At 47.1% G+C, this 24,466-nt stretch overlaps 1 protein-coding gene across 7 annotated transcripts in view; it reads right to left on the bottom strand.

Annotated features, from left to right (window-relative positions):
- BAIAP2 (BAR/IMD domain containing adaptor protein 2) overlaps nucleotides 1–24,466 on the bottom strand; it is an 88,813-nt gene that overhangs the window by 36,637 nt on the left and 27,710 nt on the right. For 6 of the 7 annotated variants that reach the window (XM_074972126.1, XM_074972123.1, XM_074972125.1 and 3 more), the window contains 3 exons: nucleotides 9,198–9,259; nucleotides 8,366–8,437; nucleotides 7,408–7,545 (listed from right to left, as the gene is read on the bottom strand). In XM_074972126.1, coding sequence (XP_074828227.1) covers nucleotides 7,408–7,545; nucleotides 8,366–8,437; nucleotides 9,198–9,259 — 272 coding nt within the window. The remainder of the gene's footprint in view (nucleotides 1–7,407; nucleotides 7,546–8,365; nucleotides 8,438–9,197; nucleotides 9,260–24,466) is intronic. The other variant, XM_074972129.1, reaches the window with a different exon arrangement.

Below are 24,466 nucleotides of genomic sequence, written 5' to 3'. Positions count from 1 at the left end.
ATTCACTTTGATTCCTGCTTTTCTGATGTTGCAAATCACACAAAAGCCTCCCTGCCTGAACCAACACGGGGTGGGGGGGGGGGGGGGGGGAAGAAATCAACTGCAGGCTGTGGTCCCTACATTTTTCCTGTCACGTGCCCCCCCACCTCCCATTACCCATAATGGAATCCGTCTGCAGCCCGAGGCTGGGGTGCTGGGCCACAGCTGGGAGCAGAGGCCAGAGCAGGGTGGCACTTCCTCCCCAAGCTCCGTGGGGCATGACCCCGGCACGGCCATGCCCCCCTGAACATTTCTCCGTGTCCTCCTACGGGGGGGGGGGGGTGCTGACTTAGGGGGGAGCATTGATACTCAGCAAGTCAATAAAAGGGATCCCAGACTCATGCAGAAACGGACAGGGGTTTTCAGACTCAACTGTACTAAACTCAGTTTTAAGATTTGTTACTCAAAGCGACCGTGCTTCAAAACCAGAGACAGGCATTGAGCCATCCGCTAATGCAATGTATTAAGTAGCGATAACAACCAGGACAGAAGATCATCAATACACAAGTCAACAACTAGTCACACCAGGAGCTACTTGTAGGTGCTGACACCATAGCCTGCAAGCAGAGCTTTTTCCATGGAAAGTCATAGGATGCTTCAACCACTCAGCTACGTTAATCTTCAGAGTCCCTCTCACCCACTGAACACTCTGGTGAGGGAAGCAAGCATGGAAGAGAGCTCACACTTCGGCTGGAACATTCAGACAGGCAGGTGATAGCTCAGGTAAGGATTAGCTCGGTCCTGGCACCCAAGCTGTTCAGAGACAAGGGGCTTTACCAGCTCTGCTTGGGGCTCATTTGGAAGTGAACACGGAAACTTCCACTTTAGTGGAGTCCTGCTAGCAAGCCGGTCTGTGTCTGCTTGATCAAGCCTCACCGCAAATCCCTATTCTTCCCAGAGGTAGACAACTTCCCACATACAAGATAAACAGCAAAACAAAGTCTGAATGCCTGATCGGGATTAGCCACTCATCTTTCCCTTTGTGAGAGAGAATAAAAGCAGGAGTTCACCAGAAGAATCACAAGTGAGATGAATGATACTCGTTTGGCCTCAATTCCATTGGCCAATCTGACATAGCGGGCAACTCTTAAACCATGGCCCTTTCAAAAATTAGATTCCTCATGGCCTTGCTCTGCCACACCGCAGGCCAGACACTCAACAGCTTCAGGAGTCTTATTTGTCTAGTCCTGGACACATCCTAGTTAGACCAGGAAAGGATGTGCTGGAGGGTCTTGGAAGGCTGAGATAATGGGGGTGGGGTGGAGGGAAAGGAACAGGAAGAAGTCAAACACATTTTGAGCCTCTTCACAGAGCAGGCACTAGTCCTATCCTCCTGGGGCACCGATTTTAAGCTTCAGTTTTATTTCAGGACAATGACAAACTGCCGTAATTCAGCAAACAATGGAATGGCACAGAAGAGCAATTACACTTCCTGCAGTTCTGAATATGAAAACAGAGCACTGCATAGTTTCTGAATCCTGGCTGTTTAACAGTCACTTGCTTTTAAGTGCCGCATTAACCTAAATCTAGGAGTCCTCAAGTTTTTTTGTTTTTGTTTTTTTAAACGGAACAGAACGACTTTTCTGTAAGTGCCAGGATATTTCTGCCAACAGCAACTTCTCTCACTACAAAACAAACTCATCTGCAACACACGTCCTTTCAGACACTGGCTCAGTGAAGCATGGCTCCAATTTACTAGAGTCTCTAGCAAGTGCATCCCCCTTAAAGCCCCAAGTTGGTTGGTTTTTATAAGACAACCACCACACAGACAGTGCTGTGCCAGGGTATAAAACACCCCAAAGACTCAAAAGTTGGCAGCATCTGAGCCAAATGCCAATTCCTCTGCCAAGAAGCATGTGGTTCTCTAGTTTAAATAAGCAGAGTTGTCAAAGAGATCAGATATTTGTGGAACAAGACTAGATGTCTGTGTGACATCAGCAGCCGTTCAGCACTGAATTCAGAGCGGCCAATAAAGCTGGGATTCTTCGCTTCCAATGCTGGCAAGTTTTTCCATCTTCCGTACCCCAGGCAAGAGGTTTCCTCCTCAAACCAGCTGCTCTTTAGATACAGGACGTCAGTCGAGATCAGCTGAAGAGGCAAAAGAAAAAACAGACGATGGTGGAGGAGCTCCAGTCCTGAGCATGGCAAGCCCTTGTGCTAAGCCAACACAAGAAACCAGAGTGGAAGTGTTATAGGTGGGGATAAGGCCCAGACCCAGGAGGACTACACCTGGCATGCAGCCCGCATGAAACCGCTGTAGTGCTGTGTTACGCACAGTGCCAATGATTCGGCTCCATACACTAAATCAAAAGCAATGCCACTTCCTATCGCCAAGCCACATCCTCACACCAGACCTCTGCTATCCTAGGAACAATAGATTTCCATTCCTCCACACGCAATTCTCCACAGGGTGCTGTACGTTGTTCTCCTCGCAGGGCTCACTGGATTTAAACATTTATCCAAGTTTCCCAGTGAGCATTTATGGCAAGAGTCCACCTGAGCCTATGGCAGTTCGGGTATCCTCGGCCAGCAAAGGGGCTTAGCAGGTTTGGCGGGGGGGGGGGGGGGGGGAGGGGGGTGTTTGACTAGATGACCTCCTGAGGTCCCTTCCAACCCAGATATTCTATGAAAATCATGCTTCAAATCCACCATAAAGAATATGGGGAAATAGTTTTAAGAGTGGCCCAGAAGGGTTTGCTCTTTTAGGACACAAAGCCCCACCACACTGAGCAGCACAGCACAGAGATGAATCAGCACCACTCGGTCAAATTCAGCAACGCCAGCTTTTTATTTTAATCCTGAAAAACCCAGCAATCCAGCAGTCTTTGCAGCTCTTTTTAAGCTTAAAAACCATTGCAAGGTTTTTCCAAAGAGACAAGCTCTTCCTAAATTCCTACTGTAGAAAGATTAAGCACTTGAAAGAATGATCCAGTTTCTTTCCCTTTACCCAAAACAAGCCACGCTAACAGAACTAACCCACATCTCTGCTACTTTGTGTCAAGAACATCAAAGGCTCAGTTAACTGAGCATCTCTGAATAGTCACCCTCCCTCTGCAGCATGGCAGAAAGGTACAGATGGAGGAGGAGAATTCATTTTAGCTAACTTGGAGGGGTATACTTCATAGGTGGGGGAATCCCTGCAAAAATAAGGACAATGCAGTCCCTAGGTGCTTAGAGGACTCATAGGAGATAAAGGAGCCATGGCAGGATTTTGGTTCTCTGTGTCCATATGGGCAACATTCATGAGCAAGAGATAGCTAATTGCCAATCTTGGTGCCTTGTGTTTTCCTGCATCTAAAGATATCCTTGCCCACTGGTCTACCATTCCTTCTCTTTCAGCTGGCAATTAAGAGAATAGGTTGCAAGGAAGCAGATATTCAGAAGTGATTTAAAAATCTTAATTTAGAGTTCATGTGCTCATCAAGTCTTCAAGTGGGATAAGTGAATAAACAGGACTTCCCTGCATGTTTTACTACACCAATACACTTTAGATTGGCTTTTAAAAGCCAGCTTCTTAAACAGCCTCAGGTGGATACAAGCATGTGTGCTAGAACTCAGGGTGCTGGGGGTGCGGTAGCACCCCTGGGCTTGAAGTGGTTTCCACCATATAAAGGGTTCACAGTTTTGTTAAATGGCTCTCAGCACTCCCACTGTAAAAACGCCACTGGATAAATGATGCCTCAGGACAGAGTTAGGAGTGATAGATCAGTAAGAATTCAGTATGCAGCATTTTAAACAAGCAGAAGAATTCTTTCTGGAAGCTTGAGATAAGAATGCTGATAAACACTTCCAGTTTTTCCCTTCAGTGATCTTTCTGCTCCACACTGCTAACAGAATAACTCACTCACGGAGTTTTAGTACAATTAAAAAAGGTACTCTCCCCTATAGAATCTTCATTCTAATTAGCTGGTGAGTAATTCACATCTGCTGTTCGGTACAGAGAACTTCAACAGACCCAGGCTGAGGAGCTGTCACCTATGTTTAGGTCAGCTTAGATAAAAAGGGAACATTCAGGAAGTATGACCACATTCAAATAACCTTTGGTTAACTTGGATCCCAGGGGCAACATGGCTGCTGAAAGTTTTGCATTAGAGACAGGAGGTAGCAAGTCATCTGGCTTGTAGATTAATTTTGCCTAACAGGAACGGGCCATTGACACTGTATTTACTCCATAGCCGTGGCTAGAACTAACAGAGACAGACAAGGAGAAAGAGCATTTCAGGCCAGAAGGTGTTTACAGATCCATGTATTAATTGCTTGCTTAAACTTGCACTGCTCCCAGATGTGTTGCTGGTGAGGCCTGAATTGGAGGTCAGTAACTTCCACAAGAGATTAACTCATTCTATGAATACAGTCATTAACCCTCAAGCACCCTCCCTCACCCCAGTACACCCTGTGCCACCATCCAGGTTGCATGTCCATTGCTGTCAATAGAAGGCACAATAAAAACCTCACAGCACCAAGTCTCAGAGCCCGGGTCGACTGATTTGGGCTCCTGGGGCTCAGGCGGTGGGACTGAAACTTGCAGCATAGATGTTTGGGCTTGAGCTGGAGCCTCGGCTCCGAACCCCTGCGAGGAGGGGGGGTCTCAGAGCCCAGGCTCCAGCCCAAGTGTGTACACCGCACTGTTTAGCCTATCCCTCCTCCAGCCCAAACTGGTGTCCACTGACCTGGGCCAGCCACAGGCGCGCTGCAGGTCTTTTAGTGCAGTGTAGGACATACGCAGGAGAGTAATTCCTGATGCTCTGCATATGTCAGTAATGCCTTCTCAGAACGCTTCGTGGGATACAGTGAAATGAAATATTATCCCCCATTTAACCTTGCCTGGAAATCCTGAAGCTTTAGCCTCTTAAAATGTGCATATTAAAACAAAAACAAAAAAAACCAAACAAACAAAAACAAACCCCTCTCCCCAAGACAAACTGCTGTACCCGGCTGTTCTTGAGAGAAGAGTGAGTCTCTCTGCCTAGGGACTCAAATGCAGCAGTCACAGGAGGGTGCAATCAAAATCTGATTAGAAAACGGTATGCAGTTTTAAAGTATGCTTGACTCAAAAGTCACTATTTAGAGAAGTTATTTGCGGTCTAATGAAAAAACACCTCCAGCATGTACAAGCTGTCGTACCGAGGGAGTGGAGGGGGAAGAAATGGATAGGAATTTAAAAGCCAGGAGGCTACAGAAAATATTTCAGTAGGATGAGATCCAGAGGGAGATGTGTCTGACAATGGAAATTCACCAGGTTGAAAGTTTTATTTCTTGGGTCTTTCACTGATAAGAGAAGAGTCAATCGCAGTCAATTCAAGGAGACAGAATTAATTAATGTACTGGCTGAGTGGTTAAGGTGCTTGACTATATAGTCTTGAAGGTCATGGGTTCATGTTTTGCTCAATCTCACACTGAAAGGCTACTTACCCATTCTGCAGCTGGGTGAACTGGATCTGATCCCACCAGGTTAGAGCAGTCAAAGGCAGCTGGATGGGATGCTGGCCAAATGATTCCACTGTTTGCTGTAAAACTGGCTTGCATCTGCCCAATGAGCCCAATTGACTTCTGACTCTTATACAATGCTTTTCATCAAAAGATCTCAAAGCGCTTTGCAAAACTGAATATTATTCGCCAGTTTAGAGAGAGCAGAGAAAGGTGAAGTGATTTGCCCAGGGTCTAATGGCCAACTGAAGAGCCAGGTCTCCCAATTTCCAGTCCCATGTTCTATCGTCTGGACCATGCTCCCTCCTTTGCTCCTTGAGGGTGTTCAGCTCATTTGTGATGGGAAAACAGGGAGCCATTATCTAAGGGGCTTCCTCGTTTGGGCTGCCTCTGGGGAGTGATGTGTGAAGGGCAAAATAACTGCCTATCTAGGGTAAGACTAGTAAGAGGCCAGTATGGTTCCAGCAGGAGCTCTTTAAATGGCCTGAAAAATCAAAAAGGAATCCTATAAATGGAAACATGGACCAATTGCTAAGGAGGAGTACAAAAGAACAGCACAAGCATATAGGGATAAAAGCAGAAAGGCTAAGGTATAAGAGGAGTTACACCTAGCAAGGCACACAAAAAGCAATATGAAGAGGGTCTACAAATACGTTAGGAGCAAGAGAAAGCCAAAGGGGATTGTTGGTCCTCTACCTAGCGAGGAAGACGAGGTACACATGGATGACATCAAGGAGGCTGAAGTATTTAATGCCCAATTTGCTTCAGAGTTAAATTATGCTCAAATAAATTGGTTAGTCTCTAAGGTGCCACAAGTCCTCCTGTTCTTTCTTTTATTGGGTTACTGACCTACCCTGGGGTGGGGGGGGGTGGGGAGAGCAGTAGACATGATATACCTTGATTTTAGTAAGGCTTCTGACACAGTCCCACATGACACTCTAATAAGAAAGCTAGGGAAATGTGTCCAACTGAAATTACGATAAGGTGGGTACACAACTGGTTAACAGACCAACCTCAAAGAGCAGTTTTCAATGGTTCACTGTCCAGCCAGGAGGCCATATCTAGTGGCATCCCACAGGGGTCTGACCTGGGTCCAGTATTATTCAATATTTTCATTAATGACTTGGATAATGGAGTGGCGCATATGCTTATAAAATTTGTGGATGACACGAAGCTGGGAGGGGTTGCAAGCACCTTGGAGGACAGGATTAGCATTCAAAACAACCTTGACAAATTGGAGAATTGATCTGAAATTAACAAGATGACATTCAATAAAGTACAAAGTACTATACTTAAGAGAAAAAAAAAATCAAACGCACCACTACAAAATGGGGAGTAACTGGCTCAGTGATAGCACGGCAAAAAGGATCTGGGGGTGATAGTGGATCACAAATTGAATACGAGTCAACAATGTGATGGAGTTGTGAAAAAGGCGAATCTTCTGAGGTATATTAACCAGAGTGTCGTTCATAAGACACAAGAGGTAACAGTCCTGCTGTACCCAGCACTTGTGAGGCCTCAGCTGGAGTGCTGTGTCCAGTTCAGGGTACCACGCTTTACAAAAGATGGACAAAGTGGAGATAGTCCAGATGACAGCAACAAAAGTGATAAAAGGTTTAGAATAACCTGGTCTATGAGGCCAGGTTACAAAACTGGCCATGTTTAGTCTTGAGAAAAGATGACTAAAGACAAAAAAAGCTAAGCTCTGGAATAGGCTTCCAAGGGAGGTTGCGGAATCCCCATCACTTTAAGAACAAGTTGGACAAACACCTGTCAGGTATGGTCTAGGTATACCTAGGACTAGATGACTTCTCGAGGTCCCTTCCAGCCCCACATTTCTATGATCCGATGAACTTAGCAACCAAAGGAGTACTCAGCAAGGCCCATTTCAGTCAGTACCATTGAGGATATTGACAGCAGACTACCAGTCAAGAGTCCTACCTGCAGCTCCTTGTCCGAGTACTTCTGAGGGTTTTTGCTCCCTTGGCTCTTCTTCCGAAGTTTTTTCAGCTCTGCCTGGCACTTCTCTAGAGCATCCCCTTTGCTCCTTTGCTCAGTCTGGTATTTCTTCAGCGCAGCCTGAATATAAAACAGGGGGAAGCTCTGAATAGCTGAAACAATGGCTCAACAGATCAGCTCACATTTTCTGCTCCTAATGAGCATGGTTTACATTCTCCTTGTAGCTAAGGCCTCCACAACCTCATTCCTGATGCAAGAGGCATGTTTTAGAACACTTGCATGTTTAAAAGGCAACTGTGCAGCCATCCTCCTCTGGGAGATGAGGGGATACCAGATTCCCAATGACCCAGAAAGCAGAAATATCAGCTTGTTGGTGGTTTCATGATGGGCTACCAAATTAAGAAAAAGGATTGCTCTCCTCTTTAAAAAAAAAGAGCAGTCACCACCAGCAATGAAAGTTAATCGGCATGCTCTTTAGTGCCGGGAGCGCAAGATGATCGGAAAGCATCTAGCACATTCTGGACACTACCACAAAGCAAATAAATAGTCATTCATAATTAGTATCACTTCATGCAGATTAAACAGGAAATTCTGCTTCTTACAGTACGCTGAACCAATGCGCGTGGGGGCCAGAATTAGACATTAAAGGGTTAAGTGCGGCCATCACAGGGCTGAGATGGTTAGAGCCCACAGCTTTTAGAGCACCAACCAGAATATTTTTTGCTAAAAATCTGCAACACGCCAAGAGGCCAGTCTAACTCCTGCGTCTGTACTCAGATCCCAAACAAGCAGAGTCAAGGTGGAACACCCGCACCCCCATATCGACTAGGACAAGCTTGGAATGGTGGTGGAGAAGGCAGCAGCAAAGAGAAAGTCAAAAGAAGAGCTGGGAACATGCTCGTGTTGTTTAATATATTGAATAAAGTGCTGATGGACTTACACTTAGATACCTGGAATCCAGTTCTACTTTCTGCTCCAGTTGTGTCAGTAACTCATTGTGAAAAGACTTCAGCTTGAAGACAAAAACCAGAGTACGCATTCTAGCAAACACCGACCCGGCCTCGAATTCAAATACAAAGAGCGAGCACGAGTGTGTGATGCAGAGGGTAGTTTCGTGACGAAGAGACATGGGGCTGACGGAGAGCAGTGGATGAAACAAGACCGAGCGTGAAGACAGACACAGCGAATACACCACAGAAAGAGGCACGTTAACATTAGGGCAGCCAATTGGATACGGGAAAAACAGGCGTATAATTGGCTACATAAAGGAAGAGAGGCTTGACGGTCTGAGAGAAACAGATGGAAGCCCATATGGAGAGGCTGGACATCAGCAGGCTAACAACCAAGTTTTAGATAAAGTCGGTCTCTGTGGATAAGAGACTGAAGCCCATTGTGTTCCCTGGTCACAGCATCAAAGTCCTCCAGTGCTAACTGGCTCTGCGTGAAGTAGATTTGTTGAGTAGCTGGCTCTTTTGCCCAGACAATACCATTTTTACAAGTGCTCTCTAGACATCCTAGTGTTTTTTTGATCCTCCCCGCACAATTTATTCTTTTCTTCAGTCAGGGTTTACCAAGTGAGGTTTCTACTCTTAGCTAAACGCTTGGCAATTATTTCATGCATCTCCTCTGTGCAGTTCCACACTGAAATGCAGCTAAAGGCCAACAAATTGCTGACACACCTGCTGGTCCCAAAGCTTCCTGCTGGTCGCCCTATGTATTTGGCCCACCCAGACTCCTCTAGAGAACATGTCTGCAAGCTGTACAGTACTTACCATCTCTTCTAACTGATTTTGAATCTGCCTGTGAACTTCTGCCATCTGGAAGAGAACATCCCCTAGAAAGACAAGAAACAAAAGGAGAGGATTTTAAAGACCCTCCGCTCTCTGTAGACATCACACACACCGATGCAGCTGGGAAGGAGAGGGGCATTAGTATCAACAAGATTGAAGGAATGAGAGATCAGACTAAGTGCTTTACAGTTTGAGTTTACAGAATAAGCTCAGGGCTCTTGGGCATCCATGGAGTGTGTTTACATCAGATGCTCATTTAAATCTCAAGCATGCAGATGTCTAGCTAGGAGGGTTGGAAACCTACACGCTGCCCCTTTCTGATAAGGAACAAGCAGCAGCATGAGCAGAGCACCCTGGAACCCTGCACAAGTGTGAACTGCCTGTACCGGAAGAGCCTCACCACGCTGGAAGCATAGTTCTGCTTGCTACAACCAGCCCGAGGAGCACACGCCTGCTACTACAGTCCCAAGCTTGAGTCAGCACTGAACCTGTTCCCCAGCATGGCACTAGAGGGTGCTGTGACGCTGAAGGTTCTAGCTTTTGGACAAGTCATGATACAGAGATCCCCCACCACCACCCATGGTCATTAAGGGATCCCCTCGACACTTACTCCAGGTGTTTGGTCATTAGCCCTGGTGTCCTGGCCAGAGTCCAGACTGGATAATTCTATTCCACATCCCTTTCCCCCGCCAAGCATAGCTCAACAGGGAAGTTCTTCCTCACGTTCAAAGACTGGAGCATACAGTAGCGGTGACATAGAACGGCTGCTGCATTCTCCCCCGGCAGAGAATGCATTTCACTGGGGAGTAACCCACTCCCTTCTTTCTATAGCTGGGCATGGTTTTTTGAAGTACTTGGAGATCCCTCAGGATACGAGGCAATGTGTCAGCCCCCCATGGACGCCTTAGAGACAGAATAAAAGGAACACCTGCACGAGCCAGTCTCTGCTGTAACAAAAATATGGAGCAGAGATATTGGAGGAGGGGAGTTTCTTCAGTCCTAGAAGCAGATGAGGTCTCATCAGAGGAACATACCATATGGGAACAAAAACACCAATTCACAGAAATCCAGCAGCAACAAGGGCAGGAAGTAAGAGCCTACGTAATGGGCCCAGAGAGGCTGCTCACGGCCCCACACTGCAAAGGTGGTAAAGCTACCGTCAAGGAAAAACGTGGGGGGAAAAAGGCCCTGAGTGTAGGAACAGTAGCCATAGTTACAGCCGCTAATCCCAGCTCAGCCCTGCTGATGTGTCTCACATCAAGCACGGCCATTTTGAACCAGAGGAGCGATGCAGTTAGGAACTATTTTACTCTAATTCCCCTCAGCTCTCTCACCCTTCTCCAGCTCCCTCCTGCTTCCGATGACAGGATGGCCACTCTGGGCTCTCCCATAGCTTGGCAGCGGCAGCTCCGTGGGGACCTGAATTGAGTCTCCCTCCTCTGACAGGAGTTCTCTGCGCTTCCAGCCTCTTCTGTTTTACGGGGCAAGTGCCAGCATCCTGCTGAACTTGTCTTGGGTAGCGCTGCGGCCAGGACAACACACTGCTGACAGTCAGGGCTGCCAAATGGCTCTTTCTGGATTATAACCCCCCTCCCAATACACTGTGCTAGGAATTGCACATGGCAACAACTAATGATCTAAGTAACCTTGCAGGCCGATTGAGTCTCTTTTACACAGTGTTGGCTAATTCTGCTCTGTTCTCGTGAGTGCTCAGCACCTACCAGCCAGGCTGCAAGCGTCTGTCTGTTAAAGGGAATGTAACAAAAACAGAGTCCTCACTAAAGATCAGTCCCTGCAGAGCAGACCCTGAGCTCCTGGTGCAAGGAGACTGGCAGCAGCAAGCCCTGCCTTATACAGGGCCAACCTCAGACAGCTAAATAATGCCAAAGAAGCGACATCAGGGTGGGAAAAGCAGGCACAATCTCATCTCACGAGCAACACACAGGTGCCCAAATTAAACAAGCTAAAAGAGGGCTAAGAACCACGTAAGTGTTTAAGTCAGGGGTCTCACTTCCACCCACGACAGGCTGCAGTTATGGAATTTAAAGCTACCACTCTGCCCAGCCATTGGAGTGGGTCTAGGCTTGACCGGGGCTGAGACCCATGCATGTTGTGTATTGTACCATGGTGTGCAGCAACATGAACCAGGATGGGGTGGGGAAGGGATGCCTTGCTTTTGTGGGCTGAATTTATTTGCACACGCTCTCTCTCAAAACATTTTCCCAACATTAAAAAAAATTACCACTGCGCGCCAATCCCTTATGTTATTATCAAGTAGCTGGTGGGTAACAATCTTATCTACTCATGGCTTGATAGGGTAGGGTTATAACTGCACCTTTGGAAGTTGGCAAAGCATGCATCCAATGCCCCCACAGGCATTAAGCAAAGCCACAGGGGACAGCTGACCTGGACTGGGGGAGTGGGCGAGAGAGGAAGCCCAGTTTGGATTTCCCTCATTTGAAACTTCACAGGATTCTGGCTACTCTGGCTTTTTGGGGAGAGCAAGCTTGTCTAGAACCTGGTTCTGAGTGATCTCAACCCACACTCTTCTCCACAGGTAGTTTCTCCAAAAGCAGATGTAAGGATCATGTGGGCTGTTCTAGCCAATGACCCAGCAGAGGCTCACCACAAGGCTCCTTGCAGAGCCGTGTAAAAGTTCAAGAAGAAGCTATTCAGCCTTAATGCTCTCACAGCCAGCTGTTACCATCACAAATCTCAGCAATGAATAGTTTCGTGCATGAAAGGGAAGGTCTGGGCAAAAGGTTAACATTACAAAACCTACAGGAAATTGCTCTCCGGTTGATAGGTGAAAGTTAAATGGTGGGAAGCGCATGGTTCTCTCTATATTGAGGACAAGAAAAATGACGTAATGTTATAACTCAGCTGTGATTTCTTCCATGGACAATGCATCAATACATGCATTTTTATCATCTTCCAAGCACTCTGTTGATACGAATTCTCACACCACCACCTCCATTTCACAGGGAGCCAGGCAGGTTAAGCGATATACCCACCATCACAGGAGGAAGAGTTCACGGCAGACTCACGAGTGGAACTTGGGACTGTCTGGCTTACACACGCCTCTCACTGCATTGTGCAACGGCGGAGATTCTCATAAAGAGGGTGTACAAACATTCAGTCAAGCACCATCTGGGCCCAGTCCTTTAAAGAACCAGTGAGAGCCATCTCTGCTCCAAGAAATTTGGAGTCTAATTCAGAAAAAGATGAAAGGGCCCATCCCAAGCACTAGAGGGAGAGGTAACACCCCCTTCCTTCCCCCCACCCCTCAAGACACACACTTTAAACCCGACCCTAGAGACTCCTCCTGGCAAAGATTTTAAATCTTGGTTTACAGCTTTCTTTCCACAAACTCCCTTTGCCCCTTGCAAGACAATGCTCTCCGAGCACTGGTGACCAGAGCTGAAACCAATCACACTTCAAAAAAATAAAAAAAAATCCGGACACACGGCACAAATGAGTAGCTCTCCCCACCCAATGGCAGCAGCACCACAGACCCGGGCAACATACTAGAGATTTATTATACCAGAAGGCAAGCCATTCCCAGCAGCTCCCCAATCCAGGCTTCCTCCAGGATGGCCACAGGGATACCAGCAGCAGATAAAATGCACTTCTAAACCTCAATTAGCCTCTCCTGGACTGCAGGATGTATTGGCGTGCTCAGAGTGCTCACCTGGAGCTACACAAGTCTATAAAAGCCACCACCCAAGTCATTTTATCTTAAAGCTGCTGCGAAGATAAACAGGGCCTGGCAGCAAGGAAGGGGTTAAAATCCGTGAATAAAACCTCAAGGAAATTCAAACTTAAGTATTTAAAAGGGTCTGTGACATGGATTAGAATCTGCATCATCATCCTAATCCAGGACATGGGCGCACAACATCTTTCGCTGCTGAGAGTTTGGTGAATTTCAGGAGGAGGATTTATGGCTTATACCCTGCTAACATCCAAAGGCCCCGATCAAGATGCGTACCCGGTTGTGGAGGGCTCTGTATAAAGGGATGAGTTACTCCCAAGATCACTGGAATGACAAATGTGCAAAGGTCACTCCCACGTGCAGGGTTTTGGCACCACGTAGAACAGTGTTCGTAATGGAAACGCCAACGCAACCATGACCTTGCAGTGAACTTGCGAGTGAGGCAAGCACACGGGTTACACAGTTACTTACGCACGCCCGTTCATTAACTCACACAACCCCCCACTTGACAGGGAAAAGCAGCCAGTGGCTGAGACTTGCCTGGGGCTACGGGGCAGCAATGGGAGTTGAACTCTGGCTCTTTGTCGTGTGCTCCAAACACCCTTCTCTAAGTCAGGTCCGGAGTCAGGTAGGGACAATGTCATGGTTGCAAAGAATGTAAACAGACTAGATACACAAAGCAAACCAGAATTGCTATTTTAGTCTACGTCTGACTCACAACCATTTTCAGAGAACTATAGGCACCATTGTGAGTCCACTGGGCTCTAAACCCACCACACCCAAGGAGAAACAGCTAAACAGGTTGTTTCACATGGCTTTCTGGGGCTGCTATCAGCCAGAGTTTGCATGCTAACCTCGCAGAGGGTGGAACACCACACACAGGGCTGCACCTCCCTTTGTGCGGAGAAAAGTTTCACCTTGAGGTTTTCCAGGCCTAGGGATGGTCTCCACTACCATTTCTTCTCCCCCCTGCCCCATTATGCATTTCAATCAAGCGGTTAAGTGCGTCAGACCACAGAGTAATGCCAATCGGACAGAGACTCTCAAGCCATGCTGCCACTTGTTCTAAAAATCCACGAACCAATCCAACTTGTAATGGGAGCGAGAAGCCGAGCTGGAGCTGGGGAAGCAATCAAACATGTCCGAAGGGCCAACGGGCTCAAGACAGTTTGCCACTAACTCACTAGAGTTGCAAGATTCCTGCCAATAGAAGTCTGATCTCCTCTAGCACTGGGGCTAAGCATTGGCTCCTGCCCCAGACTTAGCATGCCAAGCCAACAGCGTTCAGCCTGACCAGAAGCGCCCCCCCACCCCCCAACCCGCCCCCGAGAGCGGGGGGAGGGCCAAGCAGTGACAAGCCAACCCTGCAGTGCAATCAGAGTAGCGAAGGCCTTGCCTTCACCGCTAAAGGAGGTTTGTTAACCTTCGAGTAACTCATGCATGGGAGCTACCCAGTGGGAAAAAAAACAGTGTAGACGCGGCACTTGGGTTTTACCCTGAGGAGCAGTTACCGAGGGCAACCTCTGGAGGGGATTTAGGGCAACTTACCTCGCAGTAAAACTCAAGTGCCTGGTCTTCGCACCTCGGGATCGCGCACAGGTGTTAGTTACCCTGAGGTAAACAACCCCCCACCCCTTTAGCAGTGAAGATAAGGCCAAAGAAGGGACACAATCCCCCCCACACACACACCCCTGTCAGACTCATTTAGCTTTGACTGAACTGACCACGAACCTCTTGCCATTCAGAGGAAAATGCAAGAACCGCTTTAACCAGGCTTCCTACATAGGGCGACCAGACGTCCCAATATTAGGGCCTGTGTCTTACATACGCAACTACACCACCCCAGCCCTGGGAAAAAGTGTCCCAATTTTTCACACTTGCTATCTGGTCACCCTATTCCCACAACAAAACCACATTAAAACAATAAAGCCGCGAAGTCCAGGGCTTGCTGACTACAGGGAAGCCTGAACATATCACAACAGACATGTTCGCGTTTGCAGGTACTCCTGAGACCACACTGGAGGACCCCACACATACAAATTGTCCTCTGTAGTGCAGAATACACAAAGAGACAAACAGCAGCTGACCTAGAGCTTACAGACTAAAAAGACAGGGTGCACTGACAAAAAAGTGTTCTCCTCACTTCCAGATTTATCCCTGATTATAAACTCACTTTTCTGGAAGCATCTCAGCAATTCTAAATGCAGTAGAAGGCAGATAGCTACAAGGTCGCTCTGCAGAGGAGGTACCTCTTGACCAGAGTGGAGCACTAACAATGCTGATGAAACAATCCTTCTGAACCAAACCGGGAGAGCCCGGGTGTGGAAGTGGAACAGAGAAGATGGACACATGCAACTGATTAAGAAAGTTGACTAATTAAAAAGAAAAAAAAGACGGCAATTAAATAAATTGGGTACCACTTCAAAACTAGGTCTTCATTACCCAACGCTACCTTAAATGGAACATCGACGGAGCAAGAGGTATCAGGAGAGGAATGCTACTTGTTTTTAAAGCCACCGCTGAAACGATCATTCTTTGGCCAGAGACAAGCCTGAAACCCAGCATTTGGGCAGCAGTTTGATCAGCTGAAAGCAGGATTCTAGGGGAACAGGTCTGTACGGGGACATTTGTAATCCTCATCTAGGAGCAACTTGGCAGCAGTTTTATTTCACGCCTCCCCCAAACAGAGTAAAGGAAACCTCAGCTGTGGTAGTTCAAGGGGAATGAGATTCTTGGCCTGCCTGTGGGCAGCCAATCTTAGAATCAGAATATCAGGGTTGGAAGAGACCTCAGGCGGTATCTAGTCCAACCCCCTGCTCAAAGCAGGACCGATCCCCAACTAAATCATCCCAGCCAAGGCTTTGTCAAGCCAGGCCTTAAAAACCTCTAAGGATGGAGATTCCACCACCTCCCTAGGTAACGCATTCCAGTGCTTCACCACCCTCCTAGTGAAATAGTGTTTCCTAATATCCAACCGAGACCTCCCCCACTGCAACTTGAGACCATTGCTCCTTGTTCTGTCATCTGCCACCGCTCAGAACAGCCTAGCTCCATCCTCTTTGGACCCCCCCCTTCAGGTAACTGAAGGCTGCTATCAAATCCCCTCTCACCTCTTCTCTTCTGCAGACTAAATAACCCCAGTTCCCTCAGCCTCTCCTCGTAAGTCATGTGCCCCAGCCCCCTAATCATTTTTGTTGCCCTCCGCTAGACTAATCTTACCTTCCTCTATGTCGCCAGCATGGCAGGAAGTCAGGGAAATTCAGCTCTCTTAAATATGTAAAAACCCAAAGAGGAAGCTGAACCAGAAAGGAGTGCTGGGGGGACATGGCCAGAAGACAGCCCAGGTTTTCCTATTTGTGCAGGAGGTACCCCCTCGTTATGGTTAACATGGATGGGGAGAAGCTCTGGAGGCTAGAATACTACCAAGGGGAGTAAAAAACAAAAAGGCATTTTAAACAGTGAAGAAATAAAACTGGCGACACTAGCAAAGCAGATGGATTGCAAGATTGTGTGTCCTGAAACCCTAGATGAAGATCAATCAGATTTTTCAATAGCTGGTTAGATGCCTTTAGCTAAATCCTTTGATGTCAAGCAAAAGGCATTCAAATCCAAGGAGAATGAATGGCAGTGCCTCAGAAGTAGGACAGCTTGTGCAGCCAGAGTTTTAGTGCTTAGAGAAGGAAGACAAGCCCATGAAGAGAATTGTGCTTTTTTCCCCCACCCAATGGGGCCAAGTAACAGCTCATTTCAGCCCTGCTTGCGTGGAGGGACTTTGGGCATTCGTTGAATAAGGCTGGTCTGGCATCTTCGGGGGAAACAAATCATTGCTTATGCTGTGTACAGAGCTGCACTGAGGAAAGTTTAACGACCAGGGGTGAAGTCCTGGCCCCATTGACATCAGTAGGAGTTTTGCCATTGGACTTCAATAGGGCCAGAATTTCACCCTGGAAGTACAACCAGTCTCTTAAGTTTTGGACGATGTGGGGGGGAGCGAGGGTGGCTGTCAGGAGATCCTGCCCCATTTCATCTGTTTGTATAACACAGGGGGCTGACAGATCACCAGTAAGTCAGACTTGTACCATTTGGATACCAGGAAATGGTAGCTGGAGCTCAGTTCTGCAGAGGCTTAGGAACAGCTGCTCCATGGACTCTTAAGGAATGCAATAGCCCCCTGTGAACCATTCTAATTGCATATAGCTCTCATGCAGCCCATCCTCAAGGATACATTAGGCACTTGGTGAAACTGGACTTCTCCACACCAGTGAGATTTGTTAAACACAATGGTTATGTTTTCATCCTTGTTTTACAATCTTATTTCTTCTCAGTGTTAACATCTGGGCTTCAAGCTGATGAAATGCAGCAAATGGTACAGATGGGATCCAGGTTAAGAAGACATTTGTTTCAATACTGAAGCCTCAGCCAAGCAACACGATTTGAGGCCTTGACTTTGCCATCATCCATTCTAAAAAGCAACAGGGAGCAAGATCAAGCTTCAAACATCTGTAGCTAGGGCAGGGGGTGGGTCACCCAGCCCAGTGCCTGGCACAAGTGTGGTACAAACACTCCATTTCCTCTTGAAATGGTTTGCCTCCATTTATTTCCTGGAGCTAAAAAAAACCGAACAAGCATTTGCCAGAGTTCTATTAGCAACTCACCAGCCCTATGGGACTGTGCTGGAAAGCAGAGGAAATCTTTGCAGTTGATCAATTCTGGTCCCACCGTTTATTGGGATCCAACTATTAGACAAAGTTTAACTGGATCTAGTTTCTTTAAACACGAGAGAAGCCATAGAATAGGTCAGCTGCTTTTCTCCTGTATTTAAAGCAAACTCAAAAGTCTAGCATATTACAGAAAACTTTTTTTTTTTTTTTTTAAACTAAGCAGTTATCTAGCTGCATTTCTACTATTTATATGTTAAAGAGATTCTGCACCAAGGGTCAGCTCTTTTCTTTTAGGTAGCTGCTCCCCTCCAAATACATGCATTCTCTCCCCGCCCCTGGCATTCATCAGTGAATCTCCAACGTCCAATTACCCAGGAAGCTTACACAGGGGAGGGGTAGTGATTATATTCAAGGTAAAGTACTAATTAGCTGACACAGGAGGTCATCAATATACAGACCTCATTACAATGGCAAAGACTCAGCCAACAAGAAATTACATGAACCTTCTGCATTTGAGCACCAGTAACCCTAGTGAAGGGAAGGGGGAGGGAGAGGAAACAAATGCCTCCAATGCCCAAATGTGGCAGAGGAACAAGAATTGTTGACAGGTGCTGGTTCAGCATCACAGCAGCTGTAGCCTTCTTCATACAGGACACAGAATCTGTTAGAGATATCCATAAACCTGAACGACTAGGCCTGCCTCTTGCAGAGCACGTCTCCCCTAGAAGGCAGGTGGGGGAGACATTCCATTTAAAACTCTGAAACCTTTAAAACTTCTGGCTACTCAGAATGACAGCGTTTTCTTCTAAGGCAATGAGCAGCTTTATCACAGGAAGAGCAAGAACAAACCGCATGTATTTGAAGGGACAATGGTATCTTGAAAGCTAGTTTACAGTAAAACCTCAAGTACCAGTAGCTCCAGGTTTGTCATGCCCGTTTTCGTTGTTTTGCCGTCACATTTTTCTCTTAAAAAAATAAAAAGGTACCTCTGGTATGAAGAAAAAAGAAAAGGAGTACTTGTGGCACCTTAGAGACTAACCAGTTTATTTGAGCATGAGCTTTCGTGAGCTACAGCTCACTTCAGCCCCTAGTGCTAACGTGTTTGCCATGTGATCCAGTAGAGATCGCTGATCCACATATACCCTAGATAAGGTAAGTAGATAAGGCTACTAGCCCTTGCTTAGCTGAGGCAGGGAAAGAGCCAGACACAAGGGTCAGGTATGAGAAGGAGCCAACGTCCCCAAAGATAGCACAGCATCCTCCCACCCCCGGTCTAGCGCCCAGAATGGGAAGCATCAGCAAAGCTGTCAGAACCCCTCCGCCCAGTTACTCTGAAACCTCTGGTATGAAAGTTACAGAAACAGGGGACTCTAGCTACACGCAAAGTGCTGAGAAATGCAAGAGGTAAGCAAAGTGGAGAAGAGACATTTCTCTCTCAACTTTCCATTACAGTCTTATCAAATGGTAGGTAAGAGCTCAAAGAAGAGAGAGTAAAGTTGACTTTCCTGTTAAGATGGCCTGAGATTATTGGTGATTAACACACCCCACACAAGTTATGCACTAGTACTTTAACTTTATCGGTATCTGGTCAAATAGCATAGGTGGAAAAGGTTCGTTCAGTTAAGAGACAAGGAGAAACCTGCCATTCAGCTACGCACACAGTGACTTTGATATGCATGATGCACCTTTCTGACGCACACACTTATAACAAAACATTCTGGATCCCACCGAGCCCATGTGAAGAAATCCCTAGTCAGCCTGTCTCATTTCCAGAATTATTTCTATGGGAGTCAATAAATCTTCTTTCCTTTTCACAAGGTCTTTTGTTTTCACACACGCCAGCAGATGTTTGGAAGGTGATAAGAATTTTTAGAGTGCAACCTTCCCACTCCCCCTCACTTCCGCCACCCAAAATGGAGAGACAAAGAAAATCAGCCCCCATCTGAAATTTGTCAGGCTTATCAAGGTTACTAATTGGATTGCAGAAACTGGCTAATTGAGAGCCAGTCATTTGTTAGGCTGTGGGCTGTAGCAATTCCCAGTTAAAGGGACAGTCAGCCTCTTTGAGATTTAGGGATACTGAGACCTCTGCCTTCAAAGGTAGGCAAATTTGGGAGCCTCAACAGGCTGGTGATCTCTCTTAAAGACATTACTATTGGAGGAGTAACTAAAAATAAGAGGTTCCTACCATGCTGTAGAGACTGGCTAGAAACGACCATTAAACAATGTGCTCTTTCAACAGGTGTTCATTTAACAGCACTCCACGGTCTCACAAAAACTATTTTGGTTATGTAAACAGGAAATGTTTATTTGCATAATAGCTCTGACTTTCACAGCCTCCCAAGTTTTCCTGCTGAAGTCAATACAGGCACCAAAACAGAAAATCCACTGTTGGGGCAGTTATTAATTTAAGAAGGGTTTTCGTTGCATTTTGGTACTTTTGATGTCAGAGGAAAATCCATTTCCTGCAGGGTTTGTGGATGCTGGGTTTAAGTGGACTGTACTGAATTAATGTTCGTACTCCTTAGTCACGATGTTGATGATCAGCTTTTCCCAGCGAAATGGGAATGGTAACGGTGATAGTTTTGACCAAGGTTATAGTGTACAGAAAAGCATTAAAGAAAGCCTAGCCTATGAAAGTCAAAGTCCCAGACAACGGACACTTTACAGATAGTGAAGCAAAGCTACAGAAGTGACTGGTACAGAGTACGCGTTCTGGCTACATTCTGAACCTGAAGGAAACAGACGACCTATGTGAAGCGTGAAGAGGAGGGAAGGGGGTATGAACCACATGCCCTTTTTTTGTATGCAGGGTGTGCTGCTGTATAGAGCGGGCTCTTCATCCTCACACTGAACAAATCAATAGGCCTCGAAAATAGACTCTCACTAGGTTGGCGGTTTCATTCGGACTTCACGGTCAAGAATCAAGCAGCTAAAAATCCCATGCGCTATCCTGAGCGATTCATCGCTTTGCACACCGGGCTTCCCGGGAACACATGCGCAGCTGGTCTCTTGCCAAGGGGCTGAAGAAAGGAATGGCAGCCGTCCATCGGGGGCGCAGGGAGGAAAGGCAGAGTCAGAAAGTCTGCTTCCTGAAACATGGGGGGCTAATGGCAAGGCTGTATCTCCAACCAGATTTAAGGGAGGCCAGAGAGCTGCTGTGAAGAGCGTTCGCCCCGTGTTTCAAACAGACTCACCAGCAGCAGTATGAAGATGCACTTTCCCTACTCTGTCCCCAAGAGTAACCCCTGGCACCATTGCCCAAGGCAGTTACTTTAAATCTGAGAAATTTTAGGATTAAGCCACACGAGGGCACGGCTTCCTATGCGTACAGGGCACAGTTTAAGTCTCTGACCGATGAGCTCTTAACAGGATCACAGATGGGAGAGGTGCAGAGAGGCTGTTCTCCTGCCAGTTCAGGGTTATCGGTGATTCAGCGCTTTGCCCAGTCCCATGTTAAATGACTCAAGCAATGGGGCTTCCACGACCTCCAAAGGGAGGTTACTCCACCAGCTAACAGGACTCGCCACAGGGGCGCTATTCCACAGTCTGATAGGCCTGGCCATTAGGCAGCATTTCAGGACATTCAGCTTGGGTTTTCCTTTGTATCCCTCGCAGATGAGACTGTAAACGGATGTGTTAAGCAATTGAGCAGCACCCAACACCATTAGCCAGCTCCATAAGCAGCAGTCCCTGGTCCCTCGTACATCTGTTTCCAGATTAACTGCCTTACCCAGACAAATGACCTTTAACATTCACAGTGTTTATAACTATCTCTCTGCTGCCATAGGAAGCTGCTACCTGAGAACTGCAAAGCCAATTAAGAGATTAATACAATGCCCCAGAAGATTTGGCACAGTACTACAAAGCTTCCCATCTGGGCCAAAGGCACCAGTATGTTCAAGAGGCAGGGCATGCTCTGGTTCTACACTCAAAGAACACACTTCACATGTTAACAATTCTATCAAAACCAGTTTAACAAGTAATATCCGGACTTCCCCAGCCCCAACAGGCCACATTGCTCAGTTCCTAAATGAGTACGTACACGCCCCTCCAAATCCAATTGTCCATGCTAGAATGCAGGCAGGCAGTATTCTGGTCCTGGGATGGGATTCTCCTTAAGTGATCTGCCATGGAGCCTCGCCAGGCTTTTCTCCTGCAGATCAGACTACAGAAATCCTCCTCAGCATGCAGTAAAAGCAAAGCAGAATGTACCCTTGCCCTAGAGGTGTTTATCATGCATCCATCTGCAGTTTCTAAAGGGTGTATTTTAAATCTTGCCTTACAAGGGCAGTTTTTAAGGTTTGGAAGTCTAGTCTTCTCCACTCACATTACAAACAGCTCCAGAACAAAGCTTTAACACGGCGGTGCCATCGGTTAGAATTAGATGGGGCAAACTGTATATCAAATGCAAATCCCGGAAGGAAATTGTTCTCCATCAGAGGGTAGTTTCATCTCAGCAATGGGAGATTAACCACCCTATTCTCCTTCCTCTTTCAGGGAAAGTTGCTGCAGCAGCAGCCTTGAGAGATCGGAGAGGAACCCTGTGAATAGGGAACCATGGCTCCTCCTCCAGCTCTGCAGGGGTTTTCTGGACTTGCTCTGCAACTCCCCCCGTGAAGTCTAGTTAGAATCTCACCATGCCAGTGCCGAGAGGAAAGTCACTAGCTGCCGATAACTGCTTGCTGGGAGGAGGAAGGGGGAGAAAATGCAGAGCCTTGACCACGACCCACTGTGTAACTAGTCTCGAAGGACCACGCCCAAGGCACCTCGGAGAGCATGACCCCTTGGCCGGTGACTCAGTAAAATTTTACTGACATTCTTCAGAAGCTCTTTCCAAAGACCGTGTCAGTTCCAAGCCCAAACCCACCAGGCTCTACAGTGACCAGTCGTTCTTCAGCCAAGCTCTCAGCGTCGAACCCCCTTCTGAAATCAGTACACAGCTCCTCCAAGACGCCTCTGAATCACTGTTCTTGGTGTTGCCATAGTGCCTCGGAGCCTTTCTTACGGGCCTGGACCCATTGTGCCTAGGCACGGCACACACTGAATTAAGCAGCACAAGGAGTCTCTCCCAGAGGTGGAGTTCGCACCATGGGCGCGGGTCTAGTTTTTCTGCATAGGGAACAAGAACTGAAGAGATGCCAACAGACACTAAAATGAAACAAGCAGGGAAAGGGTTTGAAAGCCACGTCCCAGTGAAGTGAAGTGAAAGAGGGCACGTCTACGCTGCAGAGAGACTCTCAGAGCCTAGGGCACACTACGGGGCTAAAAACAGCAGCAGGCTTTGCCCCTTGGGCTGGAGCCCAGGCTCTGAAATCCAGCGAGGTGGGAGGGTCTCAGAGCCCAGGCTCCAGCCCGAGTGGGAATGTCTCCACTGCTATTTTTAGCCCCACAGCCCGAGTCCACTGACCCAGGCTCTGAGGCTCACTGCCTTTTTTTTTGGGGGGGGGGGCGGGGGGGGGTGCAGTGTAGTTGTACCCTCAGTTCCCAGGAACATCCAGGCAAGTAGTCTATAGCTTCACTGCTGGCTGGACTGCACCCCACCCCCACCCCAACCTGGGTATAACTTGCTTGACTTGCAGCACCCCATGCCTAGGAAAGACCATGAAAACCCTCCCTTAAGTTTTCTTCTCCAACACCAAGTCATAATGCTTCAGAATCTAGCAGAACCACCAGCTACAGACACACTTAAATTTACAATACGTCTGACCGCACATTGTTTTCCTTTCAGGGCAGCATACCGTGAAATATCGAATACTCAACTCCCACTCAACAACTCATTAACAAGGGCTCAGAGTAACTTCCTAGAGCAGCTTTGTGCACGATAGGTGTTGCCCTTCTTTTCAGCAAGGATCCACACAAATCATTGGAGAGCATCACAGTACACCAAGTCAGAGCAGAAGTCTGCCTGTGCTCTCTGGGTAGCGCCCCACCTAATCTGCAGCATCAATGGAAAGAAACATTCAGGGAATTCCTTACTTCATGCAATCTCTCCCCAAGTACCTACCTACCTTCCAAGGGAGTCTCGTCACTTTCCATATATCACTGTTCTTAGCACACGTGCAAACATAAGGCAGAGTCCCTGCCTCTAGAAGCTTCCACTCTAAGACCCAGACAACACAATACGCACCCCGTACCGCCAGCGTAAACATGCAGTGGTGAGGACATCCAGGAGAGATCACGGCAGAAAGCTTAATGGCTATTTAAACACAAATGTCTGCCAGAGAAAAGGGAGACGTGATCCCAGTACAGCTTCAGCACCTCTGGCCCTTTCGGTCAGAGGCAGAGAAAGCTCCAAATAGACTTCTAGCTCAAGTCTGGTCTTCCTTATTTTCCTGATATTTTAAAGATAGAAAGCGAAACAGTGAAATACTGGTCATGTTCTTTGTGCATCAGGAAGAGAAGCATACAAAAAGGTACAAAGCCCAATTTTCCCCTGTACAAGGCACTTTTAAGGCCCTCTCTGAGGCATGCAGACAGAACATTCCAAAATCGGTTGCTGTTTGTTACTGAGCATCAAGAGGAAGGAGGTGATTTTCATCCCCCCTCTTCCATGAGATGGCATTTGTCTACACATGAAGTCCAGTGTTGTCAACTTGAGGCTTCCTAGTGGAGTTCTGATCGGAGCAGACACCAGAGACACACTTCTACTTAATGCTCAACAAACCAGAGAGTCTATTAAAGGAATAAGAATAAAGCATTCTGGCTGTATGTTACTACATGAGATCATCCTTTCTACACACTTGTCTTTTATACATTCTCCACAATCAGATTTTAGACTAGGAACCAGAGAGCAGAGAATTAAATGTGTGTGGGTGGAGGCCTGAGGGGGATTAGAAAGGCTGCTGAAAGATTTCAAACAAACTCAACAAGCAACA

Source organism: Natator depressus, chromosome 14, assembly GCF_965152275.1.
Source record: "Natator depressus isolate rNatDep1 chromosome 14, rNatDep2.hap1, whole genome shotgun sequence".
NCBI lineage: Eukaryota > Metazoa > Chordata > Testudines > Cheloniidae > Natator > Natator depressus.
This window is presented reverse-complemented; position numbering and strand designations above follow the sequence as displayed.